Source organism: Gekko japonicus, unplaced genomic scaffold (assembly GCF_001447785.1).
Source record: "Gekko japonicus isolate JY-2015 unplaced genomic scaffold, Gekko_japonicus_V1.1 scaffold1806, whole genome shotgun sequence".
Classification (NCBI taxonomy): domain Eukaryota; kingdom Metazoa; phylum Chordata; class Lepidosauria; order Squamata; family Gekkonidae; genus Gekko; species Gekko japonicus.
Window position 1 is genome coordinate 326994 of NW_015176506.1, and position 16175 is coordinate 343168.

At 40.1% G+C, this 16175-nt stretch overlaps 1 protein-coding gene across 1 annotated transcript in view; it reads right to left on the reverse strand.

The window, feature by feature from the left end:
• Window positions 1-10822: 10822 nt before the first annotated feature.
• PRDM11 (PR domain containing 11) overlaps window positions 10823-16175 on the reverse strand; it is a 41059-nt gene continuing 35706 nt past the window's right edge. Inside the window, exons 6-7 of the mRNA XM_015427333.1 lie at window positions 13669-14316; window positions 10823-13004 (exon numbers count right to left, since the gene is read on the reverse strand). Coding sequence (XP_015282819.1) covers window positions 10843-13004; window positions 13669-14316 — 2810 coding nt within the window. The 3' untranslated portion in view covers window positions 10823-10842. The remainder of the gene's footprint in view (window positions 13005-13668; window positions 14317-16175) is intronic.

The window sequence follows — 16175 nt, forward strand, 5'->3', positions numbered from 1 at the left end:
AAAGAGTGGCAGGCTGGATCTAATTGATCATCATAGCTGAAGGGAACCCTATCATTGCTCTCGTCCAAGACCAAAGAAGAAGAAGAAGAAGAAGAAGAGATTGGATTTATACTCCGCCCTTCACTTGGAGTCTCAGAGCAGCTTACAAACTCCTTCCCCTTCCCCTCCCCACAACAGACACCCTGTGAGGTGGGTGGGGCTGAGATAACTCTGACACAAACTGCTCTTTTTCAAGGACAGCTGTGCCAGAACTTGTGACTGACCCAAGGTCACATCAGCAGGTGCAAGTGGAGGAGTGGGGAATCAAACCCGGTTCTCCCAGATTAGAGTCCGCACACTTAACCACTACACCAAACTGGGTCTCTATGCAGTGGTATTTGCTATCTGCATAGTTTCTGCTGGTACTGGTGCAACACAACTGCCCTTTAATTTTTCATTTTTCGCATGGATGCAAAGGCCATTTTATTGGGCTGGGGCAAACATTTTAGGTCTAGGGCTAAATACAACAGTACCCTGATGGGCACACTAAGTGGTGACTTCTGCAGAAGCTGTCTCCATAGCAGTCAAGGAGTTCTACCCAGAGAATGGCTTTGAGTTTTGGTTCTTATTCTTTGGAATTCTTAGTGAAGTTTTGATACACATCGGGGAAGCTCAAATACTGTGGCATTTCCCCAGGCAAATCATGGAACCCTGTGCGTGCCTTGAAGTCCATGACTGATGAAAGGCAGTATGATACATGTAATAAATAATAATAAATGAAAGGCTCTCTTACTCTGGAGTGGCAATAAAGGAACTGAGGTATATGGTCTGTTCCTTGACTGAGATGCTTGTAATAAAAACTTTTTAGTAAAGGGTGGGGGGGAGAAGAGTACTTTATGTTCCATAAGTTCTAGAAGGATTTGCTATTCTGCTTGTGCAAGTTCTTATACCATTATGTGGAACTGGAGATAAATCACAAAAGAGAATCAATATACTACATTGAAGGAAAATTATGATTGATCTCTGGTACATTACTGCATCAAAGATGTCCATGTGCACTTTGTAGCACCCATCTGAATGACAATGAACATGCAATTAATATATATTATAAACAGATGACTTACCAACCTTGATAAATCAAAGTGTTTTTATTAATAATCATCTTACATTACAAGTATAATGTATGACAAAAGGAAAGTTCTCGTGTACATACTATGATATATCAACATAGCTCTATTCGTATCCAGTGTCCTAGGCCCTTTCACACAGGTACTATAAAGCATAGTCTGCAATAACATTTTAACATTGTCAGAAAGATTGTGATATTAACATATTAATACATATGTAATAATAAACTTCTAGATTGTTTCTCCCCTTCCCTCTTGTGTGTGTGCACGGTTAAACTAACAGTTTGGGGACTAGGACTCGTGAGGGGAAGGGAAAAAGGCAAACATGAGGAGATATTTCCCCTCTTTGATTCCTGTTGAGTTTGTGGGGTTGCCTGAATAGGAGAAATCCAACAGCCCTCCTTTTGTATTCAGATAATTACAGCATACATGATGTTCTTCCCCTGCATCAGCTGGATTTCTATACATGAGGTGCAGTGCTTGAGGGATTTCTTTACAGAGCAAGGGTGCTTTGTTGGCAGCATGCGGGCTGGAAAAGAGTCCAGTAGCCATGAGAGGATAGGTCCATGAAATTCAGTCCTGAGGAGTTTGTTTTCTAGGTAGCTGTTCTTGTCTGGGCCAATAAAGTCCAGCAGCTTGTGGCTTTCAGGTAGGCCCAGTGTGTAACTGAGGTGGGTTTCCAGAGTTGTGTGGTGGCAAAGCCCTGACATATCACAGAGGGTAACAAACTACATAATCAGAGGTGTGTGGCACAAGCTTGCTCAACGTAAGCTGTACAATACCAGTACAAGTAGTCACTTGACTGAGGAAAAAAACTATTACCACATTTTCCTTACCAACCCCCCATTTTTTAAAAAAACATAACTTACATAAGGCATTGTACATGGTGCCTGAATGTCTGGCACTGGAAGTTCAAATCTTACTTTTGTTCCCCTCCTGGAATGAAGCAGTTGTGAAAATCGCTAGCACTGAGTGAAAACTCTATACTAATGCTTAACACGTTTAAACTAACAGAGAATCTTCAGCTGCATAATACAAATGGCTTTGTCCACATCAGAATTTCTGCTTGATAGAAAAGAAACAAAATGGCTGTCCAACGCAAAGACTTCTCAGAACATGTTTTTGCAAAAGGTGATCAGTGAAAAAGGTGGCTTAAATCAAATCTATAATTGAACCATGAAAGCTGCCGTTCATATAAAAAGGATATTATCACATTAAAATTATTTAGTAGGAGTGGTTCAGTCTTAATGCCTCAAGCCAATCAATTCAAGCTTTCAGGCTACAGTGTTCTCGGTCCAAGCATGTTAACTCCACTGTCCATCCCAAAACATAGCCAGACAGTCAGCCAGTTTATTCAGTCAACAACTCTAAAGTAGCTGCTCTTTGAAATGTGACCAGAAAAGCAGAAGTAACCGGGAGAAAGCAGTGCAACTACACTTATAAGAACTGCTATGGCATGGCTCCCCTGTTGAATAAATGTACCTACTGTACTCAGAGCTCTTCTCCCTCTCCATATGGCATTATCTCCTTTCAGTGTTGCTCTATCCTGTGCTCCTGTATACAAAGACACATTGTAGTCTTACATCTTGCTGCTTAGGCAGAAGTCAGGAAGAAGGAAAAGGTCCACTGGGAAAAATATTTTATTTATGGTTAGAGATCCCTATGTGTTTCACATACTGCTTTATCCGGGGATCTGTCGAGTAGCAATCTCTCTGGCAAATCCCACCATGATCCAGGAAACTTTACGAAGAGATTGCTACATATTTTCCTACTGGACTTTTTTTTTCTTCCTAGACTCTGTATTGTGGCACTTTCCTGCTGGCTTAAGCAGAAGTGCCACTGTAGTCAATGAGACTCGTTCACTCAAATTGATGCTAGGAGATAAACAACTGATGCTAATCCCTCCCCCCCCCCAATTTCACTTTACCAGACACCAAGAAATAGCAGTGGGGAGGGGGTGATTTGAAAGAGAAACTATTTTTCAATAGGCTCAGATCTCCATTCATTAAATCAATGAAAGCAGCAGGGAGAAGGATATGAATTAGCCAAAGTGAAAATATAGACATAGATATGTGATGCCAACAGGTAAGTGTTCACCCTCATCTCTGACAATATGACCCCCTACTTTGTCTTCCATGCCAGCAGAATTTCCTTTCCCAGCAACAGCACAATTTTTTACACTGAGTAATTTTCTATACATAGGCAGGTATCAAGATGAAAATGTATACTACGTCCTCTTTTCCCCCCATGTCTTAATGCCTTTCACAAATACAGAAGAGTTTGCTGTTGCAACCAGGAGAGTCAGTTCTACCTCTAAATTCCATATATGTATCTACTGAAAACATTAAAAAATTACATAAATATATAGCACTTTATTTATACAGCGATATATAGGCAAGTGAATCCATTTCTTACACATGGTGTGTTTTGAGTACATATTGGTATGTGTGGTCTTGCCATATAAAAAGTATGATCTAGCTTAACGTTAAAAAAACCCACACTTTTGTCCCATTGATTTCAGTGGGGAAAAGAAGCATGATTAACTCTCTCAGTGTAATCAAATGGGACTTCAAAGTGCTTAACTTTAATTAGATCATGCCCAAAAAGTGCAATCTAGAGGGAGTCATGAAGTCCAACTGAAAGCAATGTAATTTCCAAGGTTGATTTTTGTGGATTGCACCTTACATGAGTACATATTATCTAAGTAGACCAGGTTACATGCATACAAATTTTACTTGCCTCCAGGGAGACAAGAATTGCATAGATATTACTGGAAGTGAGAGTTCAGCGGCTAAGAGATACTTTGCAGTTTGACTTGAAGAAGGAGTCTGACTAATGGTGGGGGTGGGGGCCAGCACTGAGCCTCTGGGTGTTTTAACTCTGCCCCATCTTATAGGAAAACAAAACCTGAAAGCTGCATTTGTACCGTAGGATCAAAATGCCTATATTGGTATATTTGATAGCCCATTCCAGCAAAAGGGCAAACAGACACATTCAAAGCAAAGACCAACCTTCAGGGTAATGCAGAGACGATGCCTGAGCCAGTTGGCTGTACGAGTACATACTTGCATTGTCCATATGTGTGTTCTCAGTGTGCTATTGCCAATTGTAGGAAGAGCTCTGGTTTCCTGATTTACTACCATTATCCCTGTTGTGACTAGCCTGATGGCTGAGATTATGCCCTGCTGGCAGGTTACAGGCAATGTAATATCATTATTTGCCAAATATATACCTGTAGAACAGTCTGAATTACAAGGTGGATGGAAAATCTGCCATCATACCCTCTTTGTGATAGAATGCTACTAGTTAAGTTATGTCAAAATGCACAAATTAATCATAGTCAGATGCTGAAAAGGAAAAAAATTATAAATGGGGTTTGTTTTGTATTCTATGTAATAACAGATCCATGACAATAACCACCTCATCTAACATAAACAGGTCGGAGGGGCTATCTTTGAGTCCGACAACCATTATCTCCTCCCCACTCCAGGAGAAACCTGCTTCAGGTGATCAACGTCATCCAACTAGCACTCCTCTGTGCTTTGGATAATTACAAACATTTAACAGCTGGTGCCCTCTAGTGTCCTTTATTTTTCACTACATTCACAACACTTTTTTGCCTTTCTTTAGATTCAGGTGGGTAGCCATGTTGGTCTGAAGCAGCAAAAGAAAGTTTGAGTCCAGTGTCACCTTTTAAGTCCAACAGATTTTTATTCAAGGTATAAGCTTTCGTTTGCACGCACACTTCTTCAGATACAATGAAACAGAAATTACCAGTCCATGCATATAGGTAGAGGGTGAGCAGTAAATTAGCATACAACATAATGAAGATGTTTTAACAGATTCAAGGACCAAACAAGAATTACAAGCTTAGTTTATATGGTCACAATTTGTTTGGGTTTAATTCTGGGGGAGAACATAGTGAAGGTAATGTGTCAAAAGTGGAGATTGAGACCCTGCCATTATGTTCCATCCGTCACCTCTCAGTTAATTACTCTCAGCATTCCATGATTAAGGATACATCTGCCCATCAATCTCCAATTTTGACATATTTATTTCCTTCACTATGCTCTCTCTCGGAATTAAATTCAAACAAATGGTAACCATATAAACTAAGCTTCTTATTCCTGTTTGGTCCTTGAATCTGTGAAACATCTTCATTATGTAGTATACTAATTTACTGCTCACCCTCTACCCATATGTATGGACTGGTAATTTCCATTTCATGGTATCTGAAGAAGTGTGCACACGCACAGAAGCTTATACCTTGAATAAAACTCTGTTGGTCTTAAAGGTGACACTGGACTCAAAGGTTGTTTTGCCTTTCTTTAGTCTTGCCTGTCTAAGACCAGATAGCTAAAAAAGAACCGGTGCACTTAAATAACCCATTCAATACAACTGCTGATCATAAAAGCAAAGTGATACACAATGGCAATTAAAAGTTACTTCACCTAACAACACAACTTGTTTAATGCAGCCCTCATCCTGCAATTCTTATATTCCTGGTTAGAAACAGTCAGATCCCTGGAACTCTTTACAAAAGCAAAGACTGCAGATATGAGATCTTCATACTGGGAGAGATTTGACTACTTCACCTAACAACACAGCTTGTTTAATGCAGTCCTCATCCTGCAATTCTTATATTCCTGGCTAGAAACAGTCAGATCCCTGGAACTCTTTTACAAAAGCAAAGACTGCAGGTATGAGATCTTCATACTGGGAGAGATTTGACCACACACTCATCATGTCTTTAGGTTATCTTTGCCATTAAAATATTATTTTCCAAATGAACATTTCAGTTTATCCCATGACAACAAATTAATACTATCTTGCATAGTGTTAAAGGCTTAGCTTCCTGGCACGTGGCCCAGCTACTAACTGCACTACTGAATTCTATCTAAATGTGAAAATTAGTTTCACTGCCCTGGAATTGTTTCAATAGAGTTAGGATCTCTTTGCTTCCTTATAGTAAAACAAAACAAAACACCCCCCCACCAATTCTCACTCCTTATGTATAACATGTTTCTTTAACTCAGTGTTGCAGATATATTAATGGACAAATTTGGGAAGAAACAGAATGACTGCTCTTAAGCCATGGGAAAGTGGCAACCAACCTTATACTTCTGGAGCCCAGCTGTTGAAAATGGTGATATTGCTTACAGAAATGCAGTTTCTGTAAAAGCAGAGGTAAGACTATAAACTAACTCATAAAACAGTTCAGTCTGGCTTTGACCAAGCTGGTTTAACTATTTATAAATAAGGTAATAACATTTTGAAAAGTTCTCTGTGCTGGAAAACTTGAAACCCAACCAAAATTAAACACTTTAAAATACTGTTGATTTTAATAGGACAAGGGCATGCATGTTGACCATTCCCACTGAAAACAAAGGCACTTAATTTTGCTTCATTTTGCTTGGATTCTGCCTTAAGTTTGTTATAATTGAGCATTATATTTTTAGACACACAGCTGGATTGCTCTGAACCTCCTAAACATGGGAGAACAAGCTTTCATGGAAGGTTAAGCCAAGTACCTTTTCTACTCTTAACATTACATGAAAGTCTTTCCTTCCATTGTCCATTTATATATCTTACCAGTGATTTAATTTTGCATCTTCCAAAATCCATTAATGTTTAGGCATAAATCAGAGCACAGAAATGCAGGTTCCGATGTCCCTTCCTAATTAACTGTAGAAGTGGAATAGTCCAGATGGTCTTAGGAACATTAAATGAATAGTATCTTACCTTCCTGGCAGAGGCTGAGGTTGACCTGTGCTCTAGGAAAATCTTCCCTGTTCAGAGTAATAATGAAGAAGAATACAATGCAAAGTAAAATAGAAGCTACCAAGTCTTAAGTAATTTGTTGATAATTTGGGATGGGGAAAGATGACTTTGAGTGCTATTCATAGCACATGAAATCCTATGTGGGTTCATGAACCATTTGGATTCATTATAATCTCTATTTAGTAAATCCTCTTTGCCCTAACATTTATATGCATAGAAAAAGATGTGCACTGAAAAATGTAAACTATTTTCTGTAACCTGTAAATTGGGTTAGACCCAGTGGAAATTTTTGTTGACAGAATGGGAGAAATTCCCACCCCCTATGGCAGACCTCTGATGCGCCTTTATTTTATTTTATTTATTTATTTGTATTTTATTGCATTTTTATCCCCCCCCCTCCAAATGGGGCTTGGGGCAGCTAACAACATAGCAATATGATAATAATAAAAGCACAATTTCAATAAAATCCAATTAAAATTTTTGGCATAAAAAGTTAGCACTGTTGATAGTAGATTAGTGGAATGCCTGGTAGAATAACTCTGTTTTACGTGCCCTGTGGAATACAGACAAGTCCTGCAAGGCATGAGTTTCCTCAAATAAAGCACTCAGAGCCATAATGGAAAAAGCCCTTCATGCTTTTCCTGGGAGTCCACTGTCCTCCAGGAGCTACTGCTCAGGGGGAATTTTGGGATGCAGTGGGGCAGGGAGGGGGGAGGCAAAGTCTTGGTCTACTGAGGAGAATCCTTTCTGTCAGCAGAGATTTTGTATGGGATCCAACCCTATCCACACATATCACTACTTGAGAGGCTCTGTAGCTAACTGGAAATAATTCAAAAATCAACTGGTAAAAGTGTTCAATTAAGCAGATTACATGAATTCATAGGACAGGGAGGGGGGAGGCAAAGTCTTGGTCTACTGAGGAGAATCCTTTCTGTCAGCAGAGATTTTGTATGGGATCCAACCCTATCCACACATATCACCACTTGGACCTAGAGGCTCTGTAGCTAACTGGAAATTTTTCAAAAATCAACTGGTAAAAGTGTTCAATTAAGCAGATTACATGAATTCATAGATTACTGGGTCATAGATTGGGTTGTAGATTATTTCAAGGGTACATAGATGTGACCAAAAACCATTGGCAGTAAGAGAATTCTAGTAGTGAACAATATTGGTGTTGGTTATATAAGCAGTATGTTCTGCTTTAATGAGTGAAAACAGCTATTCTGAAATCAGTTTCACTAATGGGTAAAACACAAGAATAGTAGCATAAACTGTTATTTGCAGTGTTATTCTCTTATTGCCTATGGCATACAGTTGACATTAAACACATAAAACCTTTTAAATCTCAATGCTGTTGCTATGCTTAGGAAAAAGTGCTGTGGTACATTGTCTTGTAAACTATTCTACATTAGTAACTGTAGAGGTGTTAATACTAATGGTGCTCTAATTCCTGTGAAAAATATGATTAAAAACTATTTGGCTTTAATGTTGCCTAAAACATCTCACTCTTTACTTTATAATTCCTTTTCTCTCCCCTTTACTCACACAAGCTGTCACACAATCACTCTTCAGTCACACAGGGGATAATATACACACAGAGAAAATGAATTTTTTAAACTTCAGTAAACAAAACATTGCTTTCAAGGATAAGACAGAAAAACTATTGGAAAGAAGACAAACCGCATACTTTTGTCATATTTTTGTGCTTCTTTTTCAGCCAGAGGGGGGGAAGAGTGAGAAGGCAGTGCATGAACATTGGCAGTGGAAGTGACTGAAAGGTATATCTGCACCAGTTCTTTTTCAGATAGGGAACTGGTACAGTCTGCACCCCATCCTGTTTCTTGTCCCACACCAGGCCCCCTCTTCCTGTTGTTTTTTGCCACATGAAAGTTAGTACCAAATTAAAGAGGTACTCACATTTCCTCCCAAAAAGTTGGACAAAAGTGTTGTGACATCTGTCCTCTCAGTTTTTCCATGCATTCCTCTTACTTGACCTCATCATATTTTTCACTTTTAAATGTTTTAATGTTAATTTTGTGCATTTGCTATGAACAACTTGCTACTTTCTTCACCTAATTTTTTTTTCTCCATTTGTCTATAAGCAGAGAGGGGATATGTGCTTGTTGTTTATCTTTGATCATTCTAGCCCCCTCACAATCCCATAGAGAATACATCCATAGACCTTTATCTCCACCCTCACTTCCAAAATTTACCATAAATTATTGTCAGGGAAAAAAACACTCCAGGTCCGAAAGATAAGGCTGTATGAAAAATATGCAAAGACAGTACATGGGACAATGCAGGACAAACTGAAATGGAACATATATGCAATAAGGGACCCAGTGCAGATATACCTGAAGAGAAATTGCTTTAACAATATGCTACATTACCACTGAAAACATACTGATTAAAATTATTTATACAGATGAAAAGCTATCATCTAGCAGCAACGGTTCCAGAGATACCTTAGCACCATGACCAATAGAGAAGGAGTGGGATAAAACTGGGAGAAAGGGATGAGGAAAGGTTCAGTGTAACTGACATAACTGTATTTCCAAAATGATGAAGACTGGCATGAGATCTGTCCCTCTGGGAAATATGCCACCCTAGGAGGTTTTTGCTTGAGGATGGGGGACAGGGTTTCCTTTTATTCCTGTGATCTTCCAGTATTATCACAGTGCTGTCTTAAGCCACCTCAGAAAAACATGGCACACACATGAATGAAGATTCTGGGCTTGTTTTGGCTTATTTATTTAACCTGAACCACAGGGGTTAAAAAAAAAATCCCCTCAGATCTTACTGTTTCAGTTGCAAGTGCCATTTCCAAACTTCTACCAGACCGCACACTCTTCAAAATACACAGTTCACAGGAATCCGTACAATGTTCCATTTTTCTTTTGTCCCATGATAGAATGCTGAACTTGAGGAGGATATGTGAGCCTCTAAAGGACAACAACCCCATGATAACAACTAAAGATGGATCTTGCATTGATATTTCCTGCCATAGAATTATAGCAGATATTTCTTACACTTATTAAAAACCCATAGAAACAGATGACAAAACCATTTGATTATAAAGACTTAGTATAAATAACACAAAATTAGCATACATATATTTTAAGCCCTGGAGTCTCCACCCTACCATGGGACTTGACTCATTGGCCATCTAGCTTCCGCAGCAGCCTGGGTTTTCAGTCAAGAGTTGTATTTTTTTTCTTTTTGCTTATTCCCTACAGATATATAAAAAATATAAATGCAAAAACAACCACAAAAAGCCCACTTTCTGCTATTTTTGTTTGCACATGCTATACCATATAGTAAGATATATGAATTGTTAGTAGAATTTTCACAGGAGTGGCAGAATGATTTTCTTTGCACTCAAAATGCCCATGGGTGTACAGGACCAAGAAAGGGTCAAAAGCAAACAGTTAACTGGATTCTTAAAAGAGACATAGGAATCTACTCTAACCTAGATGAAATTAGGCAAGAACTCCCCAGATATACCCAAAGGGCCCGGACGATCATTAGTAAAGGGCTGAATGGCTCATTGGCGTACTAACAAAGGGAAAATGGCTGAAATAAAACACTCTCTCACACACACACACACACAAAAGTATAGTGAGAAGTACGATGACATCGGCCCGCCACGTCTAGCTTATTACTTGATTTTAATTGAAAAAATGTAGACTATGGCCCCAGCACATGTTTCTAAAGAATGAAATGTTGCCACCTGTACTGCAGCTGCCACAGTTGAAGATGTCAGTAAATGTTAAGTGTTTGTCTCATTCTTAAAAATTCCTTGTAGCTTCCATCAGATAAGTTTAAAATTTCAGTGTGGGGTTTACATACATACATATATTTATATATAATATATATTTTTCATATAATATATCAAAGCTTAGAGTATCGATTAAAAAAAAGATTCAACAGCTTTCTAAACAAGAGGCATTCCTTGCTAAATATCAGGGTAAAATTCCGATCCGTGGTCCATGCTCTGCAGCACTGGTTTCTGATCCAGGGAGGACATCCTGCTCAACATTTCTGCAGACAGTGCATAACTATTGCTAGATTTCTCCTCAAACCAACTATCTAGTGCCCTCTTGGCCTCGAAGTTGGCAATGGGTGGTCCATTAACAGCAATTGTCAGAAGATCACTGAGTTGCTCCAGAGTGAGTCGAGAACGATTATTTTTGCGTACTCTCTGAAGGGCACTGCGGCCCTTTTCACAACAGGCTGTAGAGGTGGGAAGGACTTTGAGGATCTGGATTATTTTATTTAAAAGTGGAAATCTCTGCCTATATTTACAAATATGACTGATTAAATCTTTAAAACCATTTTTGGTATAATAATCCACCTTGAGTTCTCTCCATTCCATGAGCAAACTCCCTCTGGTGTCCATACCTTCTCTGCTGACTTCTGTGGAAAAGGTCGGCACTGATTCCAGATGTTCAAATATTTGCACCATATCCTCCCTGCCATAGCTCATGAGTTCCTCTGCACTCCTTGGCCAAGCTGCAAGGTCAAATACCTGGCATGCTTTCACAAACGCCCGGCTGCGGGGCTCGAACCTTTGCGCTAGAATCACCTGGGTCTTCTGGCATATTTTTTCTCGAATTGACTGGAACTTGGCTTCAGCCACTCGTAGGTTTTTCACAGCAACCCCATTAAAGCTTTCACGGAAGTTTTCCTCGAATTCCTGTAGATATTCACCCGGAGAATCTGCCAGCCTGCTGACCTCTTGGATGGCCTCCTCTATTTTGTCGTCCACTTGAGAGACAAGGAGGTATTCACCTTGGAAGACAAAGGCAAGGCGTGAAAGCACAGCAATTACATCCAGCAAAAAATATATCAGCTTAATTGATTGGTAGTCCATAAGAAACTGCAGGAGAGCCAAGGCAATGGCAGATGCATCTGCCCTTTGCGTCTGACCACTGACATCTTTGAGATGGGCCACCACTTCCAGGTAATCCTTTATCAGAGCATTGAGGACATTTTGCTCCCCAATGATCCACTTGACTGCTCTAATGTCTCCCAGGAACTCAGTCTCTTCACAGAGGGTAGCAGCAGTGACCCTCAGCTCACACATCAGCCTGGGGGAATAGCGATAGAAGCTGAGTAACTGTTTCAAGTTGTTCTCTAGTTCCTCTAGGCAAGGAAGCTCTTTCCCACTGATTGCATCCAAGATTTCCAAGTGTGGCTTGTGTACCATAAGGGGTAGGCAGAGCAACCAAGGCAGAGTCTTTCTGATTGTCATGTACATGTTGGCTCTAAGGCTGGCAGTAATATTAGCACCATCCACCCCCAGACCCACAGACGGCTTTTCATCCTGCAGCCTTATTCCCAGGGAGGAAAAAGCCCTGTCTAATGCCTGGATGTAACTATCTGCTGTAGAAAAGCCTAGCTCTTGGAGAGAGAGAAATTCAGTGGCTGGAGGCCCATCACTGCTGATATACTGTACATAAACTGCAACTGTGTCAGCCAGCAAGTCGTCACTCTGCCCATCTAAAATGATACTGAGAAAGGGAGACTGCCTGATCCGCTCAACTAGATCTTCTCTAAGAGCTCGAGCAATATGGTGAATTAAGATTTGACAGTCTCCCTCATTCATGTACTGATCCACCACTTTGAGTTCACATTTCCTCAGTAGTTCTGCAAGAGGCCTAAAATCACAATAGGGCCGGCCTTCCATAGCTAAATGGTAGGCTGTGTTGAAGAGTAATGTCATATTTCGGCACATCTCTTCTGTCTTCTCTGGGTGCATCCTGAGCCTGTAGAGCTGCAGGCACTTTTTGTGGAGGTTGCTCTGGCTGTGAAGTTTTATAGTGTGTATCTTAAATTGCTTAGAGCCAATGATGAAGGCTGAAGTCCGAGAAGATTGCACTGTATACTGCCGGCAGACATGGCACCACATTTCATTCAGTGTAGGGGAGTACCGCAGAAACCAAAATTTCTTTAGCCATTCTTGCTTGAAGCGGCGAATCCTCCTAGTGACAGCAGACATCTTGGAGGGTTCGTCTGTAGCTGTTATCATATCATTTGAGACTGATTCATCTGCGGAATCTACCTCCTGGTCATCATCTTCCATGATAGCGGGAATGGACATGATGCTTTCTGAAGCTGCAAAAATAGTGGGGAAATGTTAAGAAACAGGTATATAAAATGACATAAAAACATGAACAGTAGTACCACCTCACATTCCATCTTTGGCTATACATTTTTTTAACCACAGCTGATCAAACATTACTACAGTGAAACTGGTATATAAATATTTTTGAATTCTTAGTTTTTAAATTACGGTGTCTAATACATGATTTGACATTCTGCCTGCTTTTGACCTTAAAGAAAATTAAAGAACTCTTAAGAAAGAAACCCACAACAGAGTAAACAATGTTCCTTTGGAGTTGAGGGAGAAGGAAAGGATTAATTTCATACTTCACACAGCTGCCCAAAGTCAGTACGTTTCACTCTCAGCACTGAAAACCAGTTGCACTCTCTAGGTAAAACTCATCACAACAATGTGCTACTTTTTCTTGCAAGGGAAAGTATCAAGAATACAGCAAACAGATTCCCTGTAGTGGATTTTTTTATTGATAGTGAACAGATTACAAGAAAAAGAAGATATTCTATCATTACAGACACAATCCCAAAGCTTTTTTCACATAGGACTAGGTAGCCACTTGACAAACCCCACACATCAAGAATACTCAAGGCTGGATATGAATGGCAAAAAGAATTCTTCTTACACAGTGTCTGAGGAACATTTTTATGGTGTGTGACTTACCTGAGGGGTATGAAAATGCTTGGTACTCAGGTACCTGAGGAGGTAGTAGAGATGGCTCAGCTAACTTGCCAGATCTTAGCATATTTAGTTCAGCCTGCAACTCACGAATTTTCTTCTTAAGTCGTATGCAATTGGGACACAATGAAGTTGTTGGGATATCAAGGGTATCTTCTTGAGCTGGTGTCAGAGACAGATCAGTAGGGCTGTTCACTTTAAATGACAAGGGTTCTTCACCTTCATCTTCCAGCAGTCCAATTTCTTTGGACATGGTGAAAGAGGAGCCCTGGGGAACCTTCCACTCACCCTCATTTTTGCTTCTGAGATGTGGAGAGCTATGCTGGATACCAGGTCCACTACTTTCTGAGACATCTTGAGTTTGGAGTCTAGAGGACTTCCTTGTGGAAGGAGTGGAATTTTTTGTAAACTTGTGCTCTTCCGGCTTTGTTGATTCCAGAGAAGCCTCTAGGACATCTTTGAAAATGAGGTCTATTTTCTTTTTCTTCGTTTGGGGAGGAGGTGCTCCTTCTTCAAAGCTGCGTTTGTAAGAGCTCTTCCCTTGCTTTGCCATGGTGAGTTCAAGGGGATAGCTCACATCCTCTTGATTTTCAATATTCCTGTCTGATCTTTCCCTTAGTAATTTTTTATCTCCTAAAAAGAAAAAAAGTCAGGAGTTGGAACTATCAGTGGGAACTCTGCAACATTCCTCAACCAAAAGCTAAAGCAAAAAAGGAAAAACTCCTGCATTTTAAATGTTGCAATACCCAATATTGAAAATTATTGGAGCAAAGGTTCAGGAGAATTATTTTTTCTTTTTAAAGCAAAGCAATATCCAGATTGTCATACAGAAGTAGGCCTCAGACACTTCTAAGGGAAGACAAATAAAAAAATAGCTGGCTTAGCAAAACAGATAGCCAGACTATATTAAAATGAGACTAAAACACTGACTTCTTGAAAATGTATTGATAGCTTTGACTTGGTAAAAGGTATTCAGTAAATCAAGAAGATTGAAATCCACAGATTTCCATATGAACCAGAAAAATTTATGGACCTTTTCTATTTTATTCAAGTGTTACATGAAACATGAGAGCACAAGGAAATTACAATCTCTGTTTCCATTTTGCTTAGTACCAAACTGAGTTAGGATCTAGCAAATTACATCCAAGACTGGAGCATGTGCTAGTCTTAAAAGGTTGCTAAGTGTATGGCCACTGTTTAAAGTTTATCAACATAGTCGAGACATTATGCATATTAGCAGTTAGAACAGAGGGAATAGCCAGATATCCTTACCTTGAAATTCAAAAGATGTTGAGTTTGGTTCAATTTCCATCTTTCTTCTATCTTGTAAATAACTCCAAGCATCAAAACACATGGTTGCTTCCCAAACAAGATGCTGCTTTATGCTGATCTTTTTTTTTCCATTTTGAAAGCATAATTATGTTCTTGTAACAACTATAGGTTAAGTTTGGAATCTCAAAGGCTGATAGTCCAGGCCTAAAGATTCTGTGCTGATGCTCTCTGAAATGCTAGTGTAAAATTGCTAAAGGGTTTTGTAACAGTGCAATCGGTGCAGCTACGCAACTGCCATATTATACAGAAATGCAATCTTTTAGCAGTGCAAGTCTTGGGATGAGATGGCACAAATGTAGAATGTACACAGGACCAGGGGTCATTTCCTGCGGGAGCGCACAGGAACAGAGCTCCGGCAGTAAGGAGCCCAGGGGGTGGGCACATGCAACAAGCCCCGCCCCCTGCGCCCAGCAGCCCTCAGTCGGGCCACGAGGAGCAAGAAGCAGCCAGGTTAGTTGCAGAGCACACCCCCCCCACCTTCAGGTATAAGCTCTCCCTCCTCTGTGAGGGCAGATCTGCATGCCCCCCCCAATAGCTAGCAATCCAAAACAGTCCAGTGGAGCCTGAACGGTGGGTGTTGCCTTCTGACACACTTCCGGTGATGTCATGGGGTGTGGCATATGCAAATAAGTTATGCTAATGAGTTCCTGCACCTCTTTTTCTACAAAATGACCCCTGCACAGGACTCAACCTCACTGGGGTATTAGGCTGAATGGGAGGTGGGCAGACTGGATATGGAAGACTCTTTAAGCTACACAGCTACAGTTTAATATTCATATAGGACGTTAGTTTGCAAAGGGGGTTGTGAATTGTTTCTAAAAATGGATATTGCTGTGTTTGTTTTGTGATTCCATGTCAGCATGTTATTAGGTATTAGGTGCAGAATTAACCCTACCAAGGATATTTACTTTCCCTTAAACAAACGAATTTCTAGCCCTCACACATATGAAAGCTGAAAGTATACGGTGGGCACTCCTTAATTATTTCTCAGAAACATGAGACAGTCAGATTGCTAACATGACAGAGCTTCAGGGCCTGACAGCGTTCCGTAACCCTCTGTAGAGAAATGCAGTTTTTCTTTGGACTGAGCAAAAGCTTCACCTTTAATTTTAAAAGTGTTTCTCTTTCTTGGCAGAGAAGAGGTGGTGGTGGGGAGTAAA